The 27,334-nt window shown below is 43.9% G+C and overlaps 1 protein-coding gene across 1 annotated transcript in view; it reads left to right on the forward strand.

Moving 5' to 3' along the window:
- INSC (INSC spindle orientation adaptor protein) overlaps nucleotides 1-27,334 on the forward strand; it is a 94,173-nt gene that overhangs the window by 17,632 nt on the left and 49,207 nt on the right. The window contains exons 3-7 of the mRNA XM_032595076.1: nucleotides 7,803-8,012; nucleotides 8,811-9,183; nucleotides 10,148-10,200; nucleotides 11,726-11,849; nucleotides 26,235-26,348. Of these exons, the coding sequence (XP_032450967.1) occupies nucleotides 7,803-8,012; nucleotides 8,811-9,183; nucleotides 10,148-10,200; nucleotides 11,726-11,849; nucleotides 26,235-26,348 (874 nt within the window). The remainder of the gene's footprint in view (nucleotides 1-7,802; nucleotides 8,013-8,810; nucleotides 9,184-10,147; nucleotides 10,201-11,725; nucleotides 11,850-26,234; nucleotides 26,349-27,334) is intronic.

Genomic DNA, 27,334 nt, shown 5'->3' on the forward strand with positions numbered 1-27,334 from the left:
AGGGGCAGAGAGAGAGAGAGGGAGACACAGAATCTGAAGCAGGCTCCAGGCTCCGAGCTGTCAGCACAGAGCCCGATGTGGGGCTCGAACTCACAGACTGTGAGATCATGAGCTGAGCTGAAGTCAGACCCTTAACTGACTGAGCCACCCAGGCACCCCGTCTTCATTTTCTTTTAATTTAAAACATTTTTGTTTCTTTTTTGCATTTGATTTTCGTAAGGTATTATCTCATGTTTTCGTCTTGTGTAGTCTTTGTTTCTAAAATGACATTTTCTTTTTGTTTCTAATTCTTTTCTTAGTTAAGATAGCTGAGGTTTCATGCTTCTCTTTCACATCTTATATCATTTTTTAAAATGTTAAGCTTATTTTGAAATCGTGTATACATTTTAGTTTACTTCTGTTTTGTGAGTACATTTTCCTGGAATTTTCTCATTGTAGGGATATTATTTTGTTATTTCTTCTCTTTTGAAAATAACCATGCATGGGGTGAGACCTGAATAATTTTTGCGTTGCTCATTTTTTTTTTTAATTTTTTTTTTCAACGTTTATTTATTTTTGGGACAGAGAGAGACAGAGCATGAACGGGGGAGGGGCAGAGAGAGAGGGAGACACAGAATCGGAAACAGGCTCCAGGCTCCGAGCCATCAGCCCAGAGCCTGACGCGGGGCTCGAACTCACGGACCGCGAGATCGTGACCTGGCTGAAGTCGGACGCTTAACCGACTGCACCACGCAGGCGCCCCTGCGTTGCTCATTTTTATGTGAAATTAGTTGGCATGCACTTTGCGAGGGAGGCGGGGTTCAGGAAAGCTGTTCTAAATCCATCGACCTCCATCCTCTTCTGTTTCTGTGTCAGGTTCAAAGTAGGGTTCTCTGCTTTTCCCAGAGTTCCTGGCTCTCCTTCCACCTCCTACACGGATCTGAATAAACATCTCTCGCCTTTGTCTCTGAGGCCTTTGTCCTGCACAGTTTTGATTTTGCCCCCAGAAGTTTCTTCTTCACATGGCACTTCTTCGTTGTAGAAGAGATTCCTGTTGGGCTGGTTTTGAGAGTTCCTAGTAGGCGCCTTGCATGCACTTGCTACTGGAGAGGGAAATCCCCTTCAGGTTTCAGCCACTCTTCTGGAATTGGCATGCTGTGCTTTCCAATAAATATCCTGCGGGCTCTGGTCTCTCATATTCATCAAACGCTATCTTATTGGGTCCTCCTTTTTCCTCTTGTACAGATGATACTGAGAAGGTCTTGTGGCTGTTAGTGTTTGGTCCCCGGCTGCTGATATTTTGAGGTTTGCGGGGATATTTTTATCATCTAGTGTTTATCCAAAGGGCTTTGGTTTTGTTATCTTTGTTGTTCTGTCAATTTTTCACGTGGGGATTTAGAGAGATCTAAAAACTGCTGTCACGGGGCGCCTGGGTGGCTCAGTCGGTTCAGCGTCCGACTTTGGCTCAGGTCATGATCTCAAAGGTTCGTGGGTTTGAGCCCCGGGTCTGCTTCAGATTTTGTGTCTTCCTCTCTCTCTGCCCCTCCCTCACTCATTCTCTGTCCTCTCAAAAATAAATAGACGTTAAAAAAAATTAAAAACTGCTGTCACTACTGCCATCTTACCAGAATTTTCTTTATTTCTCTACTTTTAAGTAATTAAGTTCTGAAGATACAGCTGCTTTAACTGAAACTGCTCTAATAAGAACTAACACATGTGATACTTCCTGTCAGACATTATTCTCAGCGCGCGTACACACATATATTTGCACGTATGCATGTATATGTACGTGTACCCATCCACTTCACTTCATAATCACAGAAAGCCTGGGGGCGCGGTGCTGTTACCATTTCCTTTCCACCATTGAGGAAACTGAAGCCCAGAGAGGTTATGTGACTTGCCCAAAGTTATGCGGGTAGCAAGTGACTCTCTGGGATTTAATCCAGGCAGTCCGGGTCCAGAGTTCATGCTGTCATGGGAACAGTGATACCCAACAGAAGCTACATGATGCTTAGGAGACCCAGTGGCATGCCTGGCTCTGATGGTGGCACGATGGTATCTAGAAGATGCAGCAGGAAGAGACTGAGTGGTGGCTGTGACCAGCCTGAGTTGTCTGATGGAGTCAGCATGATGGCACCCGGAAGGAAAGGTAGCCACGCTGGGTGGGCCTGGCAGGACCTGACAGCCAGAGTAACACTCTGTGTAACGGTGCTAACAGAAGAAAAGATGATAGATTTGGGGGAGAATCTACAGTTGACTTTTGAACAATGCAGGGGTAAGGGGCATCGACCCCCCCACAGTTGAAAATCTGCATATAAATTTGACCCCTCCAAAACTTGTTAACAGTTTAATTGACTGAAAATCTTCCTGATAACATGAAGCTGACTAACATAATTTGTACATTATATATATCATATGCTATATTCTTACAATAAACTAGGGAAAAGAAAATGTTACTAGGAAAATTATGAGGAAGAGAAAATACATTTACAGTACTGTGTTGTAAAAAAAAAAAAATCCACATTTAAATGGACCTGTGCAGTCCAAATCTGGGTTGTTCAAGGGTCAAGTGTATAGGAGATGAGCAGTGGGGATGTTTGGCACATGGTGTTGGGATGAGAATGTGGGTGGGTTATGTTTATTTATGTTTGTCTCTCCTCTTAGATGGTGTGAGTGTCCTAAGGGCAGGGTTCACCGGCACAAAGCCTGGCACATGGTCAACATCAGTAGTGTTTCAATGAATCTGGTGGAGCAGGGATTGTCTGAGAGGTACTACTTACTGTTTTAAGCCTTATTGAACTGGGTGAGAATATTTTGTTTGTTACTGGTGTCATATGGGGACAGGCACTTCCCGAAAGAGCTAGGATCTCCCTTTAGCCACTCCCCCAGAGCTTGAGTGTATATATCCACACCTTACCATTTGCCTGCAAGTTCTGAGAACTGGGACTGTGGTTACTAAGGGTCCAAGCTTTATGCAACTAGAGCACTGCTCAGTGGAATATTGTAATGCTTGTAAAATGACTTGTGCAGAAGATTTCTCTGCTTCTACTGACACCTGCTTCAAGTATTTCTTTTTATTTCAATTTATTTTAGTTTAGTTCTCTATTTTGAGAGAGAGAGAGAGAGAGAGAGAGAGAGAGAGAGACAGAGAGAGAGAGGGAGACACCAGGGGGAGGACAGAGAGAGAGAATCCCAAGCAGACTTCATGCTGACAGTACGGGGCTTGATCTCACAGACCGTGAGATCATGACCTGAGCAAAAATCAAAATTCAGACACTTAACCAGCAGAGCCACCCAGGCACCCTCAAGTATTTCTATTTAAAACAAAAATTTTTATCATGGTGTCTTTTGTGGAATGTACTAACCCAAGTCTTAAACTGTACCTCATTACGGGGAACTCACCTATGCTTTGCCTGACGTACCAGCCAAAGATAGAATCCACATCGCCCGAAATGTAATCCAGAATAGAGGACTGGGTGAGTTCAGGGGGTTCTTATGTTCCAGGCCAGAGCACTCATGCCCATCTTATAACACCCCAATAAGTTCAGGAAATATTCCCAGCTGGTGTGGCAAGGCTTACAATCCATGTTTCCCAGTCAGTTTCTGGTTTACTTGATTGGTAAATATTTATTGATTCATACTATGTGTCAGGCCTTGTGCTGAGTGCTGGTGATCCTGAGCTAAGTCAGTACCTGCCTTTGAGGACATCTCAAAGTTGGTGGGAGACAGGGACTGGTGGAGGAACTGTAGAGTGTGGCCAGTAGGGAGATAGGCTTTGGAATCGGGTTGCCTGCGGGGAGCTCTGGCTCTCTTAAGTCATGTAAGTCTTCTGCACCTCTGTATTTTCATCTGTAAAGTGGAGACAAGGAAAAAGTACACTTAATCAAGTTATTGTGAGAATAAAATAATGCATGATAATTGCACAACCCTTGGGGTACTCTAAGGGCCCAATAAATACTAATTATTATTACTAGTGGTTTTTTTTTACCTTCCCTTTTCCTCTGCCTTCTGAGCTGCTATGTATGTATGTACGTAAGTGTGTGTGTGTGTGTGTGTGTGTGTGTGTGTATACATATATATATATATTTTTTTTTTCCAAACACAATTGTATTATCATCCCAGTGGTTTAGTTATAACTTGGGCAGCTTGGGTGCAAAGCATACTGGGTAAAGTCAGGCTGGGTGGGAGGCATATACTTCTCTTGAGCAGCCAGCCCACTTTCCCTTCCACCTGCTAGGGGGTCCAAACCTCTTGATGTCCTCCCAGCCCTGTTGGACTTGGCCCTGGACCTAAGGGGCCTGCTTGATGGGACCTGAGGCCCAGTCACTGGATGGGGTTAAGAGGAGGCAGGGATCCATGGGCTTACTAATCTTCTCAGTTTATTCTTCTCAGTATGTTTGTTTGCTCCTTGGGGGAGAAAGAGGAGGTACCTGTTTAAACAATCTCTAGAAATGGAAGTTATTTTAAGCCCATTCTTAAAGAAAACCAGATTCTTCTTTCCCCAAAGGCGCCCCTGTCTGTCCTCATCTCTGTGTCTGTCACCCTGGAAGGCGGCTTCTGCAGTGGGGCAGGCTGGAGTGGGTTTGGCCTGAAAGCAGCAATCGCAGCTCTGGGTCCCAGGATCCTGGTCCACCCTCTACCACAGAGCTTTAGGCAGAGTCAGTGGCTCACAGCTCCCTTTCATCTTCCTGTTGCTTATAACCAGCCCCAGAAGTCCTTGCTTGGGAAAATTGCCCTTCCTGGGTCCCAGTGTGAAGGCTGTCTCCTTTTGCTCTCTGCTCCTCTCTGTCGTCATCGTCATCGTCGTCGTCGTCTTCTTCTTCTTCTTCTTCTTCTCCTCCTCCTCCTTCTCCTTCTCCTTCTCCTTGTTTCTCCTTCTCCTTCTTTCTCCTTCTCCTTCTCCTCCTCCTCCTCCTCCTCCTTCTCCTTCTCCTTCTCCTTCTCCTTCTCCTTCTCCTTCTCCTTCTCCTTCTCCTTCTTTCTCCTTCTCCTTCTTTCTCCTTCTCCTTCTTTCTCCTTCTCCTCCTCCTCCTCCTCCTCCTCCTCCTCCTCCTCCTCCTCCTTCTCCTTCTCCTTCTCCTTCTTCTTGTGTGTGGGTTTGGGTTTTGGTTTTGTTTTGATGGGTGGCCAGAGTGGGAAGCAGTAAAACAAAGGAGTTAAGTGTAGACTCTGGAGTGATAGAGATAACGTTTCAGTGTCAGAGCTACTACTTTTTCCCTGAGTGATTTTACTTCCTTGCATCTCCGTTTCCTCATCTGTAAAATGGGGACAATAATAATACTTGCTCAGACACTTGTCTTGAAGAGTAAATTAAACAACTCATGTAAAGCACTTAGCATAGTGCTCAACATGTGGAATGTACTCAATAAATTCTAGCCATTTTTACAGTAATTACTGTAGGTGTTCAAGCATTACATGGGGGAAGGGAAGCAAAGAGAACTAACGTTTTTGAACATTTCTTTATGCCATGTGATGTCCTAAGTCCTTCACATTCACCATTTGATTTAATTATCTCATCTACCTTATATGGAAGGTTCTATTATATTTTTACAGATAAAGAGATTGAGGCTCAGAGAGGTTAAGAAATGTAATGAAAAGATTAATGTATGTTATTAAAAAAAAAAAAAACACATCAGGATACCAGTTATCCTGGTTGGGGAGTGACCAGAAGGGGGCACAAGGGAGACTACAGGGATGCTGGTGATATTTCTCATCTGGTTCCTGGATACACGAGTGTGTTGACCTTATGAAAATTCATCAAACTGCAGCTCGATATGATTTGTTCATCTTTATGTACATATGTTATCTCAAAAAAATTAAGAAAAAGAAAAAAAATCAGCAGCTGCTTGCCTTCAGCCACACAGATTATAAGCATCCGAGCCAGCTCTTTATGCCCTCCACATGTTAATGTGCAAGCCTTGCTGGCCTGGGCATTTTCTTATGCTCAAGACTCTGATGTAGCAGTCTGTTCCAACCCAAGGAAGCTCTGGCTCAAAGCCTATTCAGGCAGCTAAGGAGGGAGCAGGATCATCATGGGCCACCTGAAGGCCTGACTCCGCCAGAGCGAATGTCCCTGAGGTAGCTAAGCACGGATGATGCGGACCCCGGAGGCCTGCCTGGGATGCACCTGTTGGTGGGCTCCAGGGCAGATCATGGGACCAACTGGAAGACAGAGCCCATCAGGTTTGCCATGCTCCTTTCACCCGAGAACAGCTTTCATCCCCTAGCCCAACTGGGGACCCCATTTCCTTCCACTTCCAGGTTCTTTGAGGGAGTTTTCCACTCCTGGCTCCTTGGCCAGGTTCCATGTGTCCACTGGGGCTTGGCTTCTCTAGGTCTCCTTTCCGTGAGGCTCATGACACAACGCCAGAGAGACATCCGGTCTCCGCCTGTGCTTCTGGTTGGGGAAGAAGCAACAGAAGTGCAGTTCCTCCAGGGGGGAATGAAATAAGGAACCCTCAGACCTGTCAGCTGGAGCCCACATTTCTCCCCAAGCATCGTTTTTTTTTTTTTAATTTTTTTTTTCAACGTTTATTTATTTTTGGGACAGAGAGAGACAGAGCATGAACGGGGGAGGGGCAGAGAGAGAGGGAGACACAGAATCGGAAACAGGCTCCAGGCTCTGAGCCATCAGCCCAGAGCCTGACGCGGGGCTCGAACTCACGGACCGCGAGATCGCGACCTGGCTGAAGTCGGACGCTTAACCGACTGCGCCACCCAGGCGCCCCAAGCATCATTTTTTTTTATAAAGAAACTTAAAATTTTTAAATAGTTTTGGATTTACAGAAAGTTGCAAAGATAGAACAGACTGTTCCTGTATACCCCACACCCAGTCCCCCTGATTGCTAACACCTTCAGCGAACATGGTACATTTATCACAGTGGAAGAACCATTATTGGTCTGTTACTATTAACTAAGCCCCAGACTTTATACGGCTTCCACTAGTTTTCCATGAAGGTGCTTTTCTATTTCAGGATTCCATCCAGGATATCCTGTTATAATTAATCATCACGTCTCCTTTGTCTCCTCTACTCTATGACAGTTTCTCAGTGTTTCCTTGTTGTTGATGATGCTGACAGTTTTGAGGAGTACTGGTCAGCTATTTTGTAGAATGTCCCTCAGTCGGTCCATGATGCCTTTCCCATGATGAGACTAAGGTTATGTGTTTTGGGGGAAGAAGCCCTTCTCATCGCATCATATCAGAAGCACATGCTGTCAGCATGGCTGGTCAGCAGTGAGGTGCGTTTTGATCACTTGAGTAGGGTGGTGATGTATCAGGGTTCTCCACCGCAAAGTTACTTTGTCTATACTTTTCTTCTTTGGAATTGAGTCATGAAATGCAGCCCACGCTCAAGCCCCATCCAAGCTGTTCTTAGTCATCGAGTTTATCTGATGCAAGGCTTGTAAGCACGCACAATCAGCTCACTATATGCACAGGTAGAGATATACAAGTTCCAAGCCAGACGCCCAGACATTGGCATACAGATAATATAGACAGACACCCAAATGAGTTCATATCCACAAACACAGACACTCATAGGCACAAATAACGCAGATACTAGAGAAATCAATAGTTTTGTCATTCCATTTCTCTTACCAGCCAAGCGATAAATCAACTAGGATTTTAATTAACACAGCTTCTGAAATCCCACTTTCTTTCTAATTCTTAAAGATCTTAAAGAACAAGAATAGAGTATGCCTCCGTGTGAGATGGGAGTGGAAGGGGTGACAAAAATGTGAGTCTGGGATTTAATCAGGCCTCCCGGGAAGGGCCCGGCCCAGAGGCATTTGGTGGCACTGATTCTCTTTTTCTCCCTTCCTAGCTCTTACATGGCTCTTTCGGGTCCAGGCCTGAAGGAAGGGGGTGTGAGTGTGTCCCGCTGGAGGGGTCCAGAGCTTTTCCCTGCCCAGCACCACACACTTCCTCTGTGCCACGTGCTGGTCCCAGGTGCTGTGATTCAGCAGCTCATAACCCCTATGTTTGGGAGGAAAGAACAGCTGAAGCCTGGGCTGTCTCACCAGGAGGCAGCAGTGTAACTTGCCTTTGTTATTGACAGAAGGAGGAGGAAGGTTGCTAGAAGGACAGAAATAATAGCTGTCCGCTAAGTGTTTATGGAGTGAATGCGTCAGTGAGTGAGTGACTAGTTCGTTCCTTGCCTCTTAGAAGCTCTTCTGTCAGGTTGCTTCCATCCTCTATCTCTAGAACACAATGATCGTATGTTTGTCCAGCTTCTCTATCCCCTTTGTAATCATGTTAGTTTTGGAGCACCATTTGAAAGCATTATTTCCAATAAGTGCATACCATCTAGATAGCCGTGTAGCTGTACGATAGCTTACGTAACAACATAACCAATATTTGATATGTAGGCTATTTCCATTTGCTTCTTCTTTTTTTAAAAGTTTATTTATTTATTTTGAGAGAGAGAGAGAGAGAGAGAGCAGGGGAGGGGCAGATAGAGGGAGAAAGAGAATCCCAAGCAGGCTCTTCAGAGCCTGACGTGGGTCGTGAACTCACGAACAGAGAGATAATGACCTAAGCTGAAATCAGGAGTCGGATGCTTAACCGACTGAGCCACCCAGGCGCCCCTCCATTTTCTTCTTATTGTAAATATCATCTGCTACTGTGCCAGACTTCATTGCCTATTGTTTGTCCGGTCATCTGCTCCCCAGACTTCTGTGCCTCAGTCTTATTATCTGCAAATTGGAGATAATGGAAAATAAGAGGGCTAAGGTAAGTGAACACAAGAAACAGTGATGAGCATAGAGTAGATGTTTAGTCAACATCAGATGGCCTGAAACGGAAACCTTTGGAAATCGTGGAGTGTTGACAGCCATCGTGGTGCTGTTCCCGGCTGCAGGCTGCACCTGATGCAGGTGGACTCGGTCCAGCGCTGGATGGAGGACCTGAAGCTCATGACCGAGTGTGAGTGCATGTGCGTCCTGCAGGCGAAGCCCATCAGCCTGGAGGAAGAGGCACAGAGTGACCTCATCCTGGCCGGCGGCCCTGGCCCCGGAGACCCCCTGCAGCTGCTTCTCAAGAGGGGCTGGGTCATCAGCACTGAGCTGCGCAGGATCGGGCAGAAGCTGGCCCAGGACCGCTGGGCACGCGTCCACAGCATGAGTGTGCGTCTGACTTGCCATGCCCGCTCCATGGTCAGCGAGTACAGCGCTGTCAGCAGGAGCTCCTCGCAGGAGATGGGCCAGGTCAGCTGCCCGGGGCTGGGCGTGCGCGGGCACTTGGAAGGGAGGTACCTTCTAGAAGGGTGGGTGTGAAGTGTGTGGACTTTGAACTTTTCCTGCTCCAGGGCCACCTCCTCCTTCCAAAAATCAGGGAAGAGAGTGAGGACCTTTACTGAGTACCTACCATGCACTAGGCATCGAGCTAGGTGTTTTTGCACACATCTCATTTAACCTGTACTGCATGAGAAGCAGACATAACCACTGTGAGAAGCCATACAGTGGTTCAGTATACCCACTGGAATGTCAGACTGTCTGGGTTCAAATATCAGCCCTGCTGTGTGACCTTTGCAAGTTACTTACCTTCTCTGTGCCCCAGTTCCATCACCCTGATGAGTATAATAATAGTATTTTTTTTTCATAGTTGTGTTGTGAGGACTAATGCATTAAAATAGTTGATGCAAAATATTAGTTAGTATTATTGTCCTCACTTTATACATGAGGAAACAAACCCAGAAATCCTAAGTACTTTGCCCAGAGTTATGCAGTGAGTGGTGTAAGAAGAATTCAGTCTAGGTTTTTCTGATTCCAAAGCCTCTGATGTTGAATCTTTTCCAAGCCCATAGTGAACCATTGAAAATCCCCCTCTGGCTTTCACTTCTCATTTTAGTGCTTTACCCTTTTCCTTGTCCCACTTTACAGATAGTAAACTTCTATTCATCCTTTGAAGCCCAGCTCAAATGTCCCTTCCTCTCTGAAGCTTCTTAGACCCCCCAGCGTTAACTAAGTGCTTGTTTTCTATTTTGAGCTCTCAAACAGCTGATGATGGTGTCTTTTGTCATCCATATGACACTGTGTTACAGTTTATGTATCTATTTGCAAAATCAGATGATTTGATTCTTCATCTTTATACCCCAGAAGGCCCCATATAGTTGTTGATCTTCAACCAATGCTTGTTGGGTTGAGTAAACTTGATCTATTTCTTCTACAGATTGAGAAACTGCTGATGGAGAAATGCTCAGAGCTCTCAGCGGTCACAGAGAGGTAAATCTGGAAGCTGGGTAAGACTGGACAGCCTGCCTTCAGGCACAGGAAGGGGCTGGCATCTTCTTCCAGAGGGAGAGTGAAAGTGGGAAGGGCTGGTGGTGGTCTGAGAGTTTCCTTTTGCTGACGCTTATCAACAACCTTGAAAGACTCCCTTGGGATTTTCTGCCCATTTTAAGGTCCAAGGAGAATGTAAAAGAAGAGAGAGGCCCAGGCATAGAAAGTAAGAGGATTATTGAGGGCTGGTAAAAAAGAAAAAGGAAAAGGTTTCGCATAGCTTTGGGAAGCCCCCACTCTACCCCCAAAGTCAAGGCCAGGTGAAAGCAAACATTCACACCCTGTACTCACATACACACAGACAAGGATTTCACAGACACGTACCTGCCCATACACAGATATATAAACACACACTCGTGCGTTCACAGAAATACACTCACACTCTTTTCTCTGTATCTCACACACATAAACATATATACATTTACACTCAGACACATACAGACACTCAGCCTCACATGTATACACACCCAGGTGTATGTTAACACTCTCCCTTACTTTTTCCAACCCCATGCCCTGCAAGAGAAACATAGGGCTTGGCATCCCCCAGCACCCCCAGGGGGTCTTTGCCCTTCCAGTGGAACATTCTCAGGTCACAGGGGTAAATTTAAACCTGATCCACCCCATATTCTTCTTGCCTGGGGAGAAAATTTTTAACTTTTTTTTTTTTGGTTGGTTTTTTAATTTGAGAGAAAGAGAGAGAGAGCAAGCACGAAAGAGGGGGAGTGGGGCAGAGGGTGGGAGAGAAAAAGAGAATCCCAAGCAGGTACAATGCTCAACTTGGAACTGGACAAGGGGCTCGATCCCATGACCCTGGGATCATGACTTGTGCTGAAACCAAGAGAAGGAGGCTCAACTGACTGAGACACCCAGGTGCCCCTAGACAGCCATTAAAATTTTTTTTTAATGTTTATTTATTTTGAGAGAGAGAGGCAGACAGAGCATGAGTAGGGGGAGAGGCAGAAAGAGAGGGGGACACAGAATCCAAAGCAGCCTCCAGGCTCTGAGCTGTCAGCACAGAGCCCAGCGCGGGGCTTGAACCCATGAGCTGTGAGATCATGACCTGAGCTAAAGTCAGATGCTCAACCAACTGAGCCACTGAGGTGCCCCGAGATAGCCATTTTTTAAAGGTCACAGGTATTGCCATACACTTTGAAAGTGAGCACTGGGCTCACTTCTCTCAAGTAGAAGCTCAGAGGTACGGATTTGATCACTTTCTGATGGCCTTTCTTCCTAGGAACATGGGCTGTTAGGTCCCATTTCTGGCCAGCCCTTCTCTGAACATGAGGCGGCCAGAGTACAAGCAAGCTATTGAATATTCCATCTCTGGCTCCCCTGGAGCTGATGAGTTCTTCCTAGGTTACTCACATTACCACCAGGCCTGCGACAGGCCCAGATCTGACTTCTGCAGTGGCTCTGAGCTGAATACCTGCCCCTTCCAGTGGTCCACTCCATGGTTTCTTTTCCCCAGGTGCCTCCAGGTGGAGAATGAGCACGTCCTGAAGTCGATGAAGGCCTGTGTGAGTGAAACCTTGAGCACACTGGGCCAGCACTTTGGCCAGCTGCTGGAGCTGGCCCTGACCCGGGAGGTACAGGTCAGTGCAAGCTGGGCTGTGGGGAGGGGCACTCGTGTATGTAGCCTGTAGGGGCGGGAGTGGAGGGGGGTGAGGCACTGGGCCCTATCTTGGAGGACACCCTCCTCAGACCACCAAAGTGAACTCCAGCACCTGGCAGACAGGACTGTCAGAGCTTGAAGCTTCCCCAGTTAGCCCAAATCTGCATGTTCCAGATGTGAAAACTGGTGCCCAGAGAGGGAAGAGACTTACCCAAGGTCACACAGCAAGGCTGTGGCAGAAGCTGGCATTTCCCAGCTGCCCTTTCAGTATTGTTCCTACCACCTTAAATCTTCCCTGTGTGGTTATTGCCCACAGTACACAATATGGATGCATATTGTCCTGAAAGACTTAGGGCACCTGCAGGGAATTAGCCAATTCCAGACGTCCTGGAAATAGAAGAGAATCTGGAAAGGTCATATAGTCCAGCCCCTACCTTTAGTCAGGCTCCTGCTTGATTCTAGAAAAACGAGGGCTTTGGAATCAGACAGATCTACTTGCAAACTGTGGTTCACAGTGAGACCTTGGCCAAGTTCCTGAACCTCTAAAAGTCCTCATTTCCTTCATATGTAAAGTGCACCCCCCCAGCCCCGTCAGAAGTGAAAGGAGAGGATTAAGCAAATGACATATGGAAAGAGCTTAGCACATAGTGTGAGTTAAATATATGTTATTTCCCTCTCTTGCCTTTTCCTATTGTAAAAGTCTCCCAGAAAAGCAGTTGCATACGGTTTTCATTATGAAAGGTATTTACATGTTATTTATAGTTACAGAAATATTGTGTTACATATTTGCCATTCTTTTCCCACCACCAAATAAAAGCCTTCCACAAATAGCAAGTCCCTTCCCATATCAGCTTCTCTCTAAACTCAGCCTCTCTACGGAGCCCAGAGGCTTCCTTTTTCTCTCTCCTGTGTGTCTGGCTCATTTTGCACAGGGTACAGGTTCTTCCAACCTGGCTCACCTGCTGGTCAGAGGAGCTGGCCCCAGGCATTCTGACCCTCCCAACCCGGAGAGTCTGCAAAGGCCACTCTGTCCGAGGAGCCTGGGATGAGGGGAAAGATGGGGTGCTGGGGCTGACGCTTGAAGTCGATGTACAGATGCTGACCGTCACGTACAGGGGCAGATGGTGGTGCCAGCTGGGGCCGGCATTCCAAACTGAGTTCTCGAGTTCCAGAGGGACCCTGTGGAACATGGGAACATGGGGCCAAAGTGGGTGAAAACGTCAAGGGAGCAATGAGCGAGGATATGGAAGGTCGTAGTGGGGAGGAGGGGAGCCTGGAGGAATTTTTGAGCAGGGCTGCAGGTGCCTATGATGCCTTTTTTGCTACTTTTGTGCCCTTTTGCCTGGCAGTACCAAGGTTAAAGAAAAGGGCTAAAATTGAAGAGTTATGTTGGAGTGTAAAAGGTAGCCAGGTGGGTTTGGAAGCAGTCATTCTACCAGGAGGCAAAGGGGGAGGGTGTCTTTTCTGTGGTCTGGTGTCAGAATCCTGGGCTGTCAGGAACCTGGACCTTGTGTATTATGTAGCTGATTTCCTGGGGGTGCTGGGTCCGTTCTGGTTTTTTCCTCATCCTGATCTTGTTTGCAGTGGAATTCCTAATCTGGTCCTTCTGCTTCCATGGCTAAATCCTGCCCATCCCCAGGTCTGACTACCTGGGTTACTGATGCTTTTTGCCTGCGAGCTGAGCCCAATCCACAGCTCCTCTCTCAGAATTCGGTCCCTCATTGGCTTCCCTCTCCTCATCTGTCCTGCATTCCTCTGCATATTTGTTAGCTTCCTGATAAGCCCCTTTTCCTCCTCACATGCTCTGTGGGGTCCTCTGAGCCCTCCTATGGGTTGGGCTTGCTGTGCTTATAATATTTTTTGGCTGATCTTTAGCTTCTTTTTACATTAGAATGTTCCCATACAGGACGGTAGTGACATAAGGAGATACACTGGCTGAAGGCAAGGTGATTTGTGTTCAGTGGTATAAGTGGGTGTTTCCCAAATTGGTGACCCAATACGGTTCCCTAGGACGTTAATAATTATAGCAGGATCCTATATTGGGGGTGTCTTGACATAAAGGGAATTAAGCCTATGTCCTTAGATTGAGGAAGTCTTCTAAAAGGTCCTCACACATTCATGGTATTTCTTGTCTGATCTGTAGCTTCTATAGACAGAGATTTGGGTTTGTTTTGTTCATGGATATACATCTAGTGACGAGAATAGTACCTCTTATACAGTATGCCCTCAATAAGGATTTATTAATGAATGGATATGAAGCTGTATATTCCAAACTTATGTGGACGCAACAAATCCTTTTTATTCTTTAAAAAAATTTTTTTTTCCATTTATTTATTTTTGAGACACAGAGAGAGACAGCACAAGCAGGGGAGGGGTAGGGAGAGAGGGAAACAGAATCTGAAGTAGGCTCCAGGCTCCAAGCTGTCAGCACAGAGCCCAATGCGGGGTTTGAACCCATGAACCGTGAGATCATGACCTGAGCCAAAGTCGGACACTTAACCGACTGAGCCACCCAGGCACCCCAAATCTTTTTTATTCTTAAAGCACTTGTTCACTTACTCTGGGATGCTGGCGTTTCAGGAAGTGCAATTTGGTAAAAGCATTGTTTGTACTGTGGAGGCTCTCGAGCAGAGGAACAGTGCTCTTCCTGGCCCCCACCCCTACCCCTGCCACACACAGAAATAATACATGGTAGAACAATGCTTACAAGGAGGGCAGTGATAATCTAGCACACAACTCTGCACTGGTCTCCTGCATCCTGGAATGTTGTGTCCAATTCCAGACCCCAGATGTATCACTGGCAGTGATTGGGCTCCGAGGAGACTTCTAAAAGGGTGGGGGCCAGGCTGAAGGTCAAGATATGTGGGAAATAGTTGGAGGAGGAGAGGATGTTTAATCTAAGGATGGACACTCTACTACCTCCACAGTCCTGTGTTTTAGGGACCTGAAAGGAAAAAGGACCCTAGGCCAGCAGGCCAAATCTATAGGACATTCTATGTAAAAAGGAATTGGGGAATAATAACTCTGCCCTGCAATGGAAGGGGCCACCTTAGGAATTCCCCATCCCTGAGACAAGACAACTCATGCCCTGGAGGACATCAGCAGTAGACAAGTGTTTGCAAGACTTCTTCCAATCTTGGTAGTATGGATTTCTATGAATGTAGGTGTTGTGGGATAGTGGACTGAGTGGGGGGTTTGGAGGCATATCAAGGTTCAGATCCTGACAGTGCTACTTACTGGATATGACAACTTGGGCAAATTACTTCATCTCCCCACCTCTAAGTGGCTTGTTGTGAGGGTGAAATGAGACAGCCCATGAGTAATCGGTGACACTCTTCTGACTAAGTCAACTGCTTTATTCACTAAAGACTTGCTCTCCCTTAAGAGCTCACAGCATGCTTTGCTAAAGAGCCCGCCCCCAGTCACCTAACGAATTGTTTGTTAAGATAATTTAACTACTTGGTGAGTATGGAAAAATTTAAGGCTTAAATGTCAGGAGGCACCAATAGGAAATTAATGAACATTGATGATTAATCTATCTGGGAATAAAGGATTAGCTATGTGGGAGGTAAGAGAAGACTTAACTTATAAAAATTGATTTACTTTAAAATGACTTCTAAGGGACTCTCTATTGAATAAATTGACTCTCACCTGTACCTTTGAGTCCTTGACTCAGCTTCATGTGGGTAGATGTTATATTCATTTATCTTTTCATTCCATCAATTACTTTTGATTTTAGTTTAAAATAGCACCTTTATTCTAATAAAACTGATTAGGGAAATGTAGCTTTGGCTCTGTGGCTAAGCAAACTAGTTAAAACTTTATCTCACAGCTAAATTTCCCCTCTCTGTCCTAGGCACAGCTGGTCAACCTCAGGCCTCACCTGAAGGACAAGCACCTACCTTGTGACAGAGCTCAGACCTGAGGGATACTCCCTAAGAGAAAAGAGACAGGGGCTAAGCTTAGCATACTCAGTTCCTTCTTCCAAACTCATGAACTCATCCCTACCCTCTCAGGAGGATGAGACAGGGAGGTAGGGAGTGAAGCCAGCAGAGGCATGTCACTGAAATCCCTGCACAGAGGACAGTAGGAGTGGGGACCAAGTACTGTCACAGTTCTTGCCCTACTGTGCTATTGGCCTTATCTGTTGGGGGCTGTGGTCAGGCAAGAGTGTGCCTGAGCCCCTTGGGGGAGGAGGTCAGCTGCCAGTAGGGAAGTTCTTTCCCACCTTCATGAAGTCATTCTGCAAATAACAACCCCTACCTCTTTGCAGATCCTTCTGGAATCACAGTGGGACATTTAGACTCTGCTCCCAGAAGGCTTGGAAATGACTCATGATATTACATTTAATAAATTATCTCTAAGGAAGTTTTATAACTAAAGCTCAAAATTTGCTTTCCTGTTCTATTTCCTACTCTTCAGTTTCTCGCATATATGTTGTCCAATATAGATAACCAGAGGCTGCAGTGCACCTAAACAGTAACATAAAGATCATCTGTACTTTCCAGATGAGAAAAATAAAGATGTACAAAATTTAGAGAAATAGTCTGTTTCATTATTAAGTTCTGTGGGAGAAAATAAAATTAAAGAAAAAAAACCCCAGTCTTTTCCTGTAGGAAAAATTCCAAGTCCCATATACGTAGGTTAATAGAATTCTCTTCAATTTTCTTCTTCTGCTCATCTTAGTCAGAAGGGTCTCATCCCAGTGTGCGTGTGGTCATGTTACCTTGGGAAGCTACAGTCCAGGCTGTCTCTCCAGCTTTGAGAGGGGTTCCTTCTAGGCTTCTCAATTTGTACTGGTCTTTCCCAACCATACTTGAAAGAGGTAGTACCTTGGATACACAATAGTATCACAGCATTACCCCTGCATTCACAGAAAGTGAAAACAGGCCAATCTGCAATCCGTTAGGCAGGAATTCCAGGCAACATTTCATGCTGGGACTCTGTCTTAGGGTTGCTGAAGGCCTTAACTTATCTGCAGTTGAATGGAAGAGGGTGGGGAACAGACACCATCTTGACGGCATCCATGGGTAGGATGTCCGTTTAATTCAGTTGTCCATGGTCCACAAGGCTTTGTGATCATATATTCACTGGGGGAAATCATCTACCATAGGTTAACTGTGGCATGATGTTTACCACATATGGGAGAAAAATGTCTCCTTTTTCATAGGAGGGCATTTGATACATTTACTTCTTCCTGCAAAGTCAGGCATTTATAATCCTTTTCCAACGACTTTCTTGGTTTGCACACTTTCCCATTCAGCATTTTCAACATTTCTTAATTTCTAGCCGCCCCCCCTAAACACCGTTTCTGCCACCCCAGGCTACATTGATTTGGGCTGCTTGAAGTGACTTTGGCTACATGTCTTCAAACCACTTTAAAGACACTGTATTCTCCAGGTTCCCAAAGATTTTCTAGGAGAAATGCAAACACATATACTTTTAACGGATTCAATTTCTAGATCTCCAATTTTTATTTCTTTCCTAAAAATTATCCTCTCAATAATACACAGTTTCTAACATCCCTTCTATTACTTTCCAAAAGAAGGCCATATTCCCCCAACCCCCATCCCAAATCTTATAGTGCATTGCCCTGCTGTGTAAAACTTTGGAGGATTGGGGAGACCAAAGAAGAAACCTTCCTCCCTGAACCACAGACCCATAGGCCTCTGTGAATTATTTCTGTGATTTTTCTTACATATTTCTGTTGAGAAAGGCATTAGAAATTGTGTGTGTGTGTGTGTGTGTGTGTGTGTGTGTGTGTGTTATTTTAAAGTTCATATATTTATTTTGAGAAGAGAGAGAGAGAGCAAAGGTGGGGCAGAGAGCGGGAAAGAGAGAGAATCCTAAGCAGGCTCCGCACTGTCAGTGCACAGCCCGATGTGGGGCTCAGTCCCACAAACAGCGAAATCATGACCTGAGCCAAAACCAAGAGTCAGATGCTTAACCAACTAGGCCACCCTGACACCCCAGAAATTGTGTGTCCCCACTGTGGGGATATATAGTAGAATGGTAGTGTGTGTGTGAGTGTGTGTGCGTATGTGTGTACCAGTGTGTGCTTATATGTGTGTGTTGGAGGGGTGGTTTTGAAAGATTTAAATTTATCATATTTCTTCCATCTCTATTTACTTCCAAATTGTGCATGGCTCTTGAGGGACATTTTCCTTTGACAAAGTAAAGAGAGAACTGGTAAGACAAATCAAACACTCAAAATGGCTTTGGGGGCACATATTTAAATGCAAGCAATTTCCTTCAACTATATCTCACACTCAAACCTAGGTTATGTCATTCATCGCAGAGAAAAACATCTTTGAAGACCCGAAGATTCTAAAGGTTAATGATAATGATTCTTTTTTTTTTTTTTTAATGTTTATTCATGTTTGAGAGAGAGAGACAGAGCACGAGTTGGGGAGGGGAGGAGAGAGGGAGATACGGAATCCAAAGCATGGTCCAGGCTCTGAGCTGCCAGCACAGAGCCTGACGTGGACCTTGAACTCCCGAACTGTGAGATCATGACCTGAGTCGAAGTCAGATGCTTCACCTGTTGAACCACCTGGGCACCCCGATAATGATTCTTTTAAATGTAGCTGGAATACTTTTGAGAATGACAACATTTTGCAAGACGTATTGTATAAAAGCCACAGATCCAAGTTTTACATGATTTTTTTTTTTTTTCAGATTTGGAGTACATTATTTAAGAAAGCAATTCAAGCCTATTTTGTCAACACATTTTATGAAATATTTATACTAATTTCTACTTCTTGTTAGCAAAATATAAAATTAATTGCTAGCAGCTGGACTAATTAGATTTAAGCAGTAAATACCTTTTTCCTTCTTTAAATATGTAGGGAAGTCTGATCATGAGAGCTACTAAAAATAATCAAATAATTTCTGATATTTTTATTCTCAAATTTGAATTACTCCTTACAACGAACACCAAATTTCAATACATATATCCACCTATTTACTGAAAGAATACAATGTCTTTTTACACATTCCTAGATTTATAATAAATTTGCAATGTTATCTGCCTGTTACTTTGCATTATTAAAAGTTTAGTAAACATATACTAATAAATCAAATTTTATTTTAGCTCTCCATTATTTTAATATTGACAGTTTTAACATTTTCCCTTAGAGAGTGATTTGTATAATTATTTGTCAGTGCATTTTGGGGCATTTCTTGAAACACATATCAAAGCATTTCGTAATCAAAAATGAAGTTAGGAGGCACCTGAGTGGCTCAGTCGGTTGGGCGTCCGACTTCAGTTCAGGTCATGATCTCACGGTCCGGGGGTTCGAGCTCCGCATTGGGCTCTATGCTGTCATTTCAGAGCCTGGAGCTTGCTTGAGATTCTGTGTCTCCCTCTCTCTCTTGCCCTCCTCCACTCACGCTCTGTCTCTCAAAAAATGAATAAACGTTAAAATTTTTGTTTTTAAATAAAAAATAAAAATGAAGTCAGTTCTGTATTGAGAAAAGTTGTCTTGAGTGATTGGCTTGGCTGAAAGAACTGTCTTTGCCAATTAGGTTTTAGGGTGGGTGTTTTCCATAAATTCAACAAGCAAAAGCTGTAGATTCAAGGTTTTGATAAAACATATTTGAAGCACACACAAATATTTTATTAAAAATTGTATTGGCAAAGAAATTAATAATATTTTGATTTTCCTAATCCCGTCTGCATAATTTGGATAACCGAAGGTATTCCAAGTAAAAGAGCAATGGGTATAATTAATAATTATTTGATAAGTCTTGAGAAAGTACTTTTGGAATTCTTCCCAGAAATTGAGATAGTGAATGGGCGACTCTAATGATTGGGTAGCAATTGCTTTTGCAAGTCAAGTGGTTTCCATTTCTTTTCTTCTACCAATTGAGAGGATTTATCAGCTGGAAGATCATTAAAAATAGTGTCTGATGGGGCACCTGGGTGGCTCAGTTGGTTGAGTGTCCGACTTCAGCTCCGGTCATGATCTCATCGATTTGTGGGTTTGAGCCCCATGTTGGGCTCAGGGCTGACAGCTCGGAGCCTGGAGCCTGCTTCGGATTCTGTGTCTCCCTCTCTCTCTGTTCCTCACCCACTTGCATTCTGTCTCTGTCTCTCTCAAAAAGAAATAAACATTAAAAAAATTTAAAAAGATAGTGTTTGATGATGGATCACCATGTGATTGCACAATTCAGAGTGTACTCAAAAGGTCAAGCAGCATGGCTATAAAAACTCCTCCCATTTGTCTCTATGGATTTATGGAACAAAATTTTTCAGGTTTACATCTAAAAATATGCATTGGAGCACCTGGGTGTCTTAGTTAAGCGTCTGGCTCTTGAATTCGGCTCAGGTCATTGTCTCACGGTTCATGAGTTTGAACTCTGAAAGCCCTGGGCTCCATGCTGACAGCGAGGACCCTGCTTGGGATTCTCTCCCCCCTCTCTCTGCCCTTCCCCTGCTCACCCTCACTCTCTCTCTCTCAAAATAAATAAATAATCTTAAATAAACCACACAAAATAAATTAAATAAAAACATGCATTAGGTCAATATTCAATAATGTCTACATGAGTTAATGAGAAAGCCTAAAAAGGATACAAAGCCTCATTTATCTCATTAAAACCTATGTTTATAATAAAATGTTCATCTTTATTATGTATAGTTATCAAAATTAATAATCTATGTTGTGTTGACCAATTGTACTGATACTAATTGTAACAGTAACTCAACCCAGAAGAGAGTATTTTTAAACACTTAGGACCTTATAGTCACAGGAAGTAAAATGACATTTCAATGTTTGTTTGTTTGTTTGTTTGTTTATTTATTTATTTATTTATTTATTTAGAGAGACAGAGCGTCAGCACGGGAGGGGCAGACAGAGAGGGAGACACAGAATCTGAATCAGGCTCCAGGCTCTGAGCTGTCAGCACAGAGCCCAACATGGGGCTCGAACCCACCAACTGTGAGATCATGACCTGAGCCGAAGTCGGACGCTTAACCGAATGAGCCACACAGGTGCCCCATTAAAATGACTTTTCAAATTTCAGTGATAAATATGACAAGGGTAATCAATAAAACACTTTGAAACTCACAAGTGTTACAAGAAGATGAAATTCTGAGGGGGGGGGGTTGGAATGGGAACATACATTTAAGGATGAAAAGAAAAGATGTGAAATGTTCACAATGTTGAAGGAAGAGATTATTCGTACATTTTTAAGTGGATGATGATGTTGGTATCAAGTTACATTGTATTTAAGTTTCGTTGAATATGTCTAAAAGATGCAATGCTTTTATTTTATGTCATTATCTACAATCTGCTGGAAATTACACCCTTTCCAACTTTGTTCTTGAAACTTATGATGAAAAATTGTCCCTGTCAAATTGAAAATGTGTGAGGGGTCATAGATTTTTCAAAATTCCTTTAAGGATAAATAAGAAAATAAAGACTGCCCTAAAATGCACAGACACTCTAGTTCTATATCATGTTGGCTGTTGTCCCTGCCTCTTGATGGAGAATTGCTTAGGTCGTAAGACCCCTGTCTTCTAAGGATGCTCCTGAAGACTGGATCCTTATAGGCTTCAAGAGGACCAGTCCCTGTGACGTGTGCTCCTCAGAACACAGTCTTTCCATACCTTTTGAGTAGGTTGACCTCGAGTAGCATTTCTTTCTGCTACATCTTTTTTTGCATTAATGAACTATGCCTCCAGTATTCTCTTTCCTTTCATTTATCTCCTACTCCTTTCAGGGAGACTCAGCTGAATTTCTGACTGTTTACCCTGCTTCCCATGTTGGTATCTTTCCTTATCTAACTCCTAGCATGAGCACTAGTTGCTGGGTTTGAGCAACTTTATCACTTTGCCTTTCTTTGCTTTCTGGCCCATTCTTTTGTTTTTCAAGAAAACTCTTCTAGATTTGGCATTTCCCTTATTGAGAGAAATTAAATCAATTAAGGTCTATATTTGCCCCAAACCTCCAATTCTAAAAGATCTTATCCACATTTGCCTCCCCACAATGTATATTCCTACCTAGGAGATATTTTCCTATCAGAACAATAGCTAATCCAAGCCTGTATTCAGTTAGAGCTTTGTCTATCTCCTCTTTAGTATGTCTGGTCTTTCTGTGCCTTTCCTCAGGGGCCTGATTCATGCATTTCTCCAATACATTCTTTTAGGACATAGGCAATGCCAGATTTGCATTTTCAAAACCTTTCACCTAGAAATTTATCTAGCAATCCTTTAGATATTTCATGCTGTTCTCTGTAGTCCTTTCCTGTTTTCCAGAACTCTGTTAGTGTATAACAAGTATAACAACCCAAATAATAACCATTTTTATTATATCTTATAATCTGAAGGGCCAAGAATGTGGGCAGAGCCTGGATGAGTGATTCTTCTGTTCCATATGGCATCAACAGAGGCCATTTCGTGTTATTCAGCTGGCAGATGGTTTGGAGAGTCTTAGAAAGCTTCATGACATGTAGAGTGCCTTGGAGGGGATGGCTGGAAAGCTGGTGTCTACTGAGATTATTGATCAGGGATCCTACACATGGTTTCTCCAGCATGACAGTCTCAGAGTTACAAAACTTCTTGCATGGTAACTCAGGACTCTGAAAAGAATGTTACAAGAATCCTGGGTGGTAGCTTCAAGGTTTCCCATGACCTAGCCTTGGACGTCCTGAAATATTACTTCCACCAAGTGCTGGCTTTTATTTGTCAAGCAAGTCATTGAGGCCAGCCCAGATTTAAAAGGTGGTGGTGGCAGGAGAGAATTGGAGCTCACGTCTCTATGGGAGGAGTAGCAAAGAATTTGTGGCCATGTTTAATCTGCCACACCCTGTCACATCAGCCCACATTTATGTCATTTCTTTGCATGGCTGGGCTGCCCTAACTATGTCCAACTATGGATTCTCTATCTGAAGCTTTACACAGAGGCTTCACTGTATTTCCCTGGCTCCCTCTGAGGAACTTATTCCAGGCTGATGTATGAGAGTTTATCTCTCCTGATCAATTTCACGGGTCTGCAGAAACAAAAATACTTTTTCCTTTTTGAATTCCTTATTTAGAGAAGCTAGATTGTGTACATTTCCTTAACCCTTCTTTATCCCTTTTTCCTGGTCTTCAAGATTCAGGGGTTTTGTATGTGTGTGTGTGTGTGTGTGTGTGTGTGTGTGTGTGTGTGTGGTGTTTTTTTTTTTCTTCTCTGCCTAGTCTGTCTTTAAAAAACTATTTCTGTCATTCAGTCTCATCAATCTTTGCTCCATTATTTTGTCTCTTTTCTGCCACTCTTCTTATGATACAGGGTGAAGCATACTTTTGACACGTCTTCAGTTTCTCCTTGATTGCCTGAAAAAAATCTTGATTTTAGAGACTGTGTTAGTTTAAAGCTGACACCAAGATAGGATACGATAGATGCCTGTGAAGGATGAAAGGGAGGAAGTGGGGCAGGCATGGAAAACCATGTTGCAGGTCTGAACACAGAAATAAAAGGTGGAAGGAAGACTCGAATAGGAAGAGACGTGGAACTTTCAGGCCAAAGGAGTCCCCTCTAATGGCCACGGGCTGCAGTAGTGCCCCTGCTCTGCTCTGTCACAGCTGGGAGTAGCTCAGGGAGGTATGGCCTCAACAAGGACACAAGGCTGGATCCAGAGGGACAGCAGCTGGGGCTCTCAGTCAGCTCTGCCCCCTGCAGCAGCAGCTCTGGCTCCCCCAGGGTGGAGAGCTGCAGATGCTAACGGGACCCAGATGGAGAACCACTCTCCAATCTGGTGAGAGTTGCGAATGAGGCCAAATATTCTCCTTGTCTTGAGACTTCTATCTTTGCTGGTCCAGGTGAGGTCCTGCCGACTTTGAAGGAGATGGATTCACTGAACTTGGAAAACAGGAAGTCAGATTCACAGGATTTCAGGTCCAACTAACTCCACCACATATCACATGCTTGACCTTGGTCAGATTTCTTATGTCTCTGTTTCCTCAAGTGAAGTGAGGGTTGGACAAGACTTGCTGAGGGTCCTTCAGCTCTGACATACTGTGACGATTTCAGTGGGGCCTTTGATCTCAAATTTTTCCAAATTTATCTTCATGAAAAGGATGATTACAACTTTTCATTGTCAGAGAGCTGATTCACTGAGATAATCTGAGGCATAATTACGGTATACGTGCGTAGAGACATTAGCAAGAAATTATTCTCAGGCGTAAATGGTCTAGTGTTAGCAGATGATTGCAAAAGACATTGGGTTGAATTGTTTAACGTCATGCTAATTTGCTTGAAGTGCAAACACTAATCAGGAACACTGAGTAATTATGATTTAGGTACAAGCCCCCAGTATATGAAATCGGTGTTTTCATATGAGCATTAATATGACTTACGTAAGTGCTTACGGTATGATGGGGGAGGATTCTAAGAAGGACGTTCATTACAGAGACTTGCAGTAACAAATCTTGGTTATTAATTTTACCTTTTGTTGAATATCTTATAAGAGGCATCTATCAAACCTTAGGGAATAATTTTTACATTTAATGTCGCTTGATTAAATACGCACTTAATCTTAGACTGCTCTCTGTAGAGAATTAGTTTATTGTATGTGTGAAGTATTTTATGAGTTTGAATAAAGAGAAAAAGAGAGTCATTTACCTTGAGCCTTAAACACACTTAATTATAATCATTTTACAAATGGGGAAACTGAGGCCTAAGGTTTTTTTTTTTTCTCTATTGCCCAAGATCACAAAATGGTAACCGCTGACAACTTTATTTTGCTTCCATGTGCCGAGTACCTTTAGAAGTCCTTTATTTATATATTGGCTACCTTTTCTTTTATTAAAAAAAATTTTTTTTTAATGTTTATTTATTTTTGAGAGACAGAGACAGAGACAGAACATGAACAGGGGAGGGGCAGAGAGAGAGGGAGATATAGAATCTGAAGCAGTCTCCAGGCTCTGAGCCGTCAGCACAGAGCCTAATGCTGGGCTTGAACTCATGAACTGTGAGATCCTGACCTGAGCTGAAGTCCGACACTCAACCGACTGAGCCACCCAGGAGCCCCTGTATATTGGCTACCTTAATAAATGGGTATAGCCACCTTAAGAGATAGACGCTGTAAATTCCACCCTGTTTTACACAGATGAAAACTGAATCACAGAAGGGCTGAATTCCTTGCTCTGGGGCACCCGGACACCATGGCAGAACCAGGATTTGCACCCAGGGCAGTTTGACTCTAGAGTCCCTGCTTTCAACCTCAGGCACACTTCCTCATCAACATAATGTGTTAAAAAAGGCAATCTGGCACTAGAACTCAAGTCTATTTCCTTTTAAGTGTTTTTTTTTTTCCCGTAACGGTGGGTTTAATTAAAAAACAAATCCATTTTGATATTTTAAAGTAACACAGCAACTGCTCAGAGCCCCCAGCTCTGGAGGTGTGACTTTCTTGCATGAAGCACCCCCAGGGCAAGTATTCCGAATCACTGTCTCCACATCTCCCAGGAGAAACTCCAGCAACTAGAATTAATTAGCAGGTAGGAATCATTTATAATCAATGAATCATATGCTTCAAAGCAAATGGCTGATTATGAAGTAGTTTCAAGATACGTGAAAAAGCTTTTTCCCAGAAATAAGCTAAACTAATCTTTATGTGTCATTTGTTGATGAATTTTCCATTTGCTTTTCTTCCTGGTCCTCCCTGGGTCCTAGGTCCAGTCACTTTTAGCCTTCTTACCACAAACCTTAGTTCCCTCAGCTTGGAGCGGGGTGACATTCCCGAGCTACCCACTCTTAGACAGGAATCCCAGTATTGCTATTTTGGCCTGGCTATACAATGCAAATGTCCTCCCAAGGAGTAAGCTACTGTAGACTACTTCTCTCTTTTTTGTTTTGTTTTGTTTTGTTTTGTTTTGTTTTGTTTTGTTGGAGGCTACTTCTCTTGACTCAACCCCTGAACCCATTACCCAGCTGGATACCCACCCGTTGGCTATCAGTCATCCCAAACAAACCAATTCTTTGGCCATAGCAGTAGCAACCCCTTGGTTTTCAACTTTAGGGTTGAATTTAACTGCTGGTTTCTGTCTTCATTCGAAGCCAGGAGAACAACAAAGCAGTACTTGCTGAGACCATCAGTACTGAGAGCTGATTTTCTGTCGATTGGAACGGGGCACATTTGTTGTCGATGCCCCAGGGGTTTGAAATTATCCCCTATTTCTGAAATGTAGTTCAGACCTCATACAGGCTCATGTCTTTCCCAAAGCTAGAACCTCACCACCCCCATACTGGGACTGTGAATGGGGCAGGATTATAATTTCTAGGGGGCTTTTAAGAGCATGGATCCATTGGTATTCCATTAAGGAAGATTAGTGGAGGATAGATGAAGTGAGTAACCATCAGACTTTGCTATCTTTTCCTAGGCACTGGTGAGAAAAATCAATGCCTCAGACAATATCTACACCACAGAATCCACCACAGGGAACCTGTTCAGCCTGACCCAGGAGGGGGCTCCCTTGTGCCGCATCATCGCCAAGGTGAGCTTCACGGTTAGAGGCCAAAGTGACAGGCTTGGGGAGAGTGGGAGGGAGCTAGTTTGGTGGGAATAGCTGGCTCCAGAAGTTGTTGGCTGTATGATCTTGAAAGAGTCACGTCCCCTCTTAAGGCCTTGGTGTCTCCATCTTTAATAGTGGTTAGACCCTCTGATTTCAGCTGTCTCTTGAGAAGAAAGCAGTGCCCCCAGGGTCTCATCCCTATACTCCTCTTAATGTGGTATCCGTTAGGTGTATCAACCCTCCCTTCTCATCTCTACATATCTCACCAAACCCAAACAAAACATATCCCCCAACTCAGGTTCTTGATGAATCCCCCAAATACCTGCAGCCACTGCAGTACCACATGAGAAGACAAAATTGAGGGTAACGGTGGTTTTCATCAATTACAATGGGAGTTCTAATTCAGCAGCTTCGTGGGTAATTTGCCCTTACGCTTGGTGTGCAGACACTTAGGGTAAATACAGGCAATTGATGATCCTAGGCTCTCACCAGCGTCTTCTATTTCGTTTTTGCTCATTTTTTTTTTTAACTTGAGAAATGACATTGCCATGGAGATAGAACTAGTGATCTAATTGGACACAAAGTTATGTCTTTCAGGAGATGTATGATGCCAGCCATAGGAAGATGCTGTGGTTCAGTGGTCCCCAGTCTTGCCTCTGTCTCACAATCCCTCAGGGGATTTTGGAAAACACAGATCCTTTTGCCCCCACTTAAATTTACTGAAGTCCTGGGATGAGACCTGAGAATCCACATTTTAACGAGCGCTACAGGTAGTCATGAGGCATGGCCACTCTCAGACTCACTCACCTAAGCCCTTAAAGAAATCTGGAAGAGGAGTATGGAAAACAATTTGACAATAAACTTCATATATTGAAAAAAAAAAAGAAAAAAAAAGAAATCTGGAAGAGGAGGGTAAATGCTTGTCAACCCTGCTTAGGGGAGCAGTAAGTCGCATATAACCGCAACAG

Source organism: Lynx canadensis, chromosome D1 (assembly GCF_007474595.2).
Source record: "Lynx canadensis isolate LIC74 chromosome D1, mLynCan4.pri.v2, whole genome shotgun sequence".
NCBI classification, from domain to species: domain Eukaryota; kingdom Metazoa; phylum Chordata; class Mammalia; order Carnivora; family Felidae; genus Lynx; species Lynx canadensis.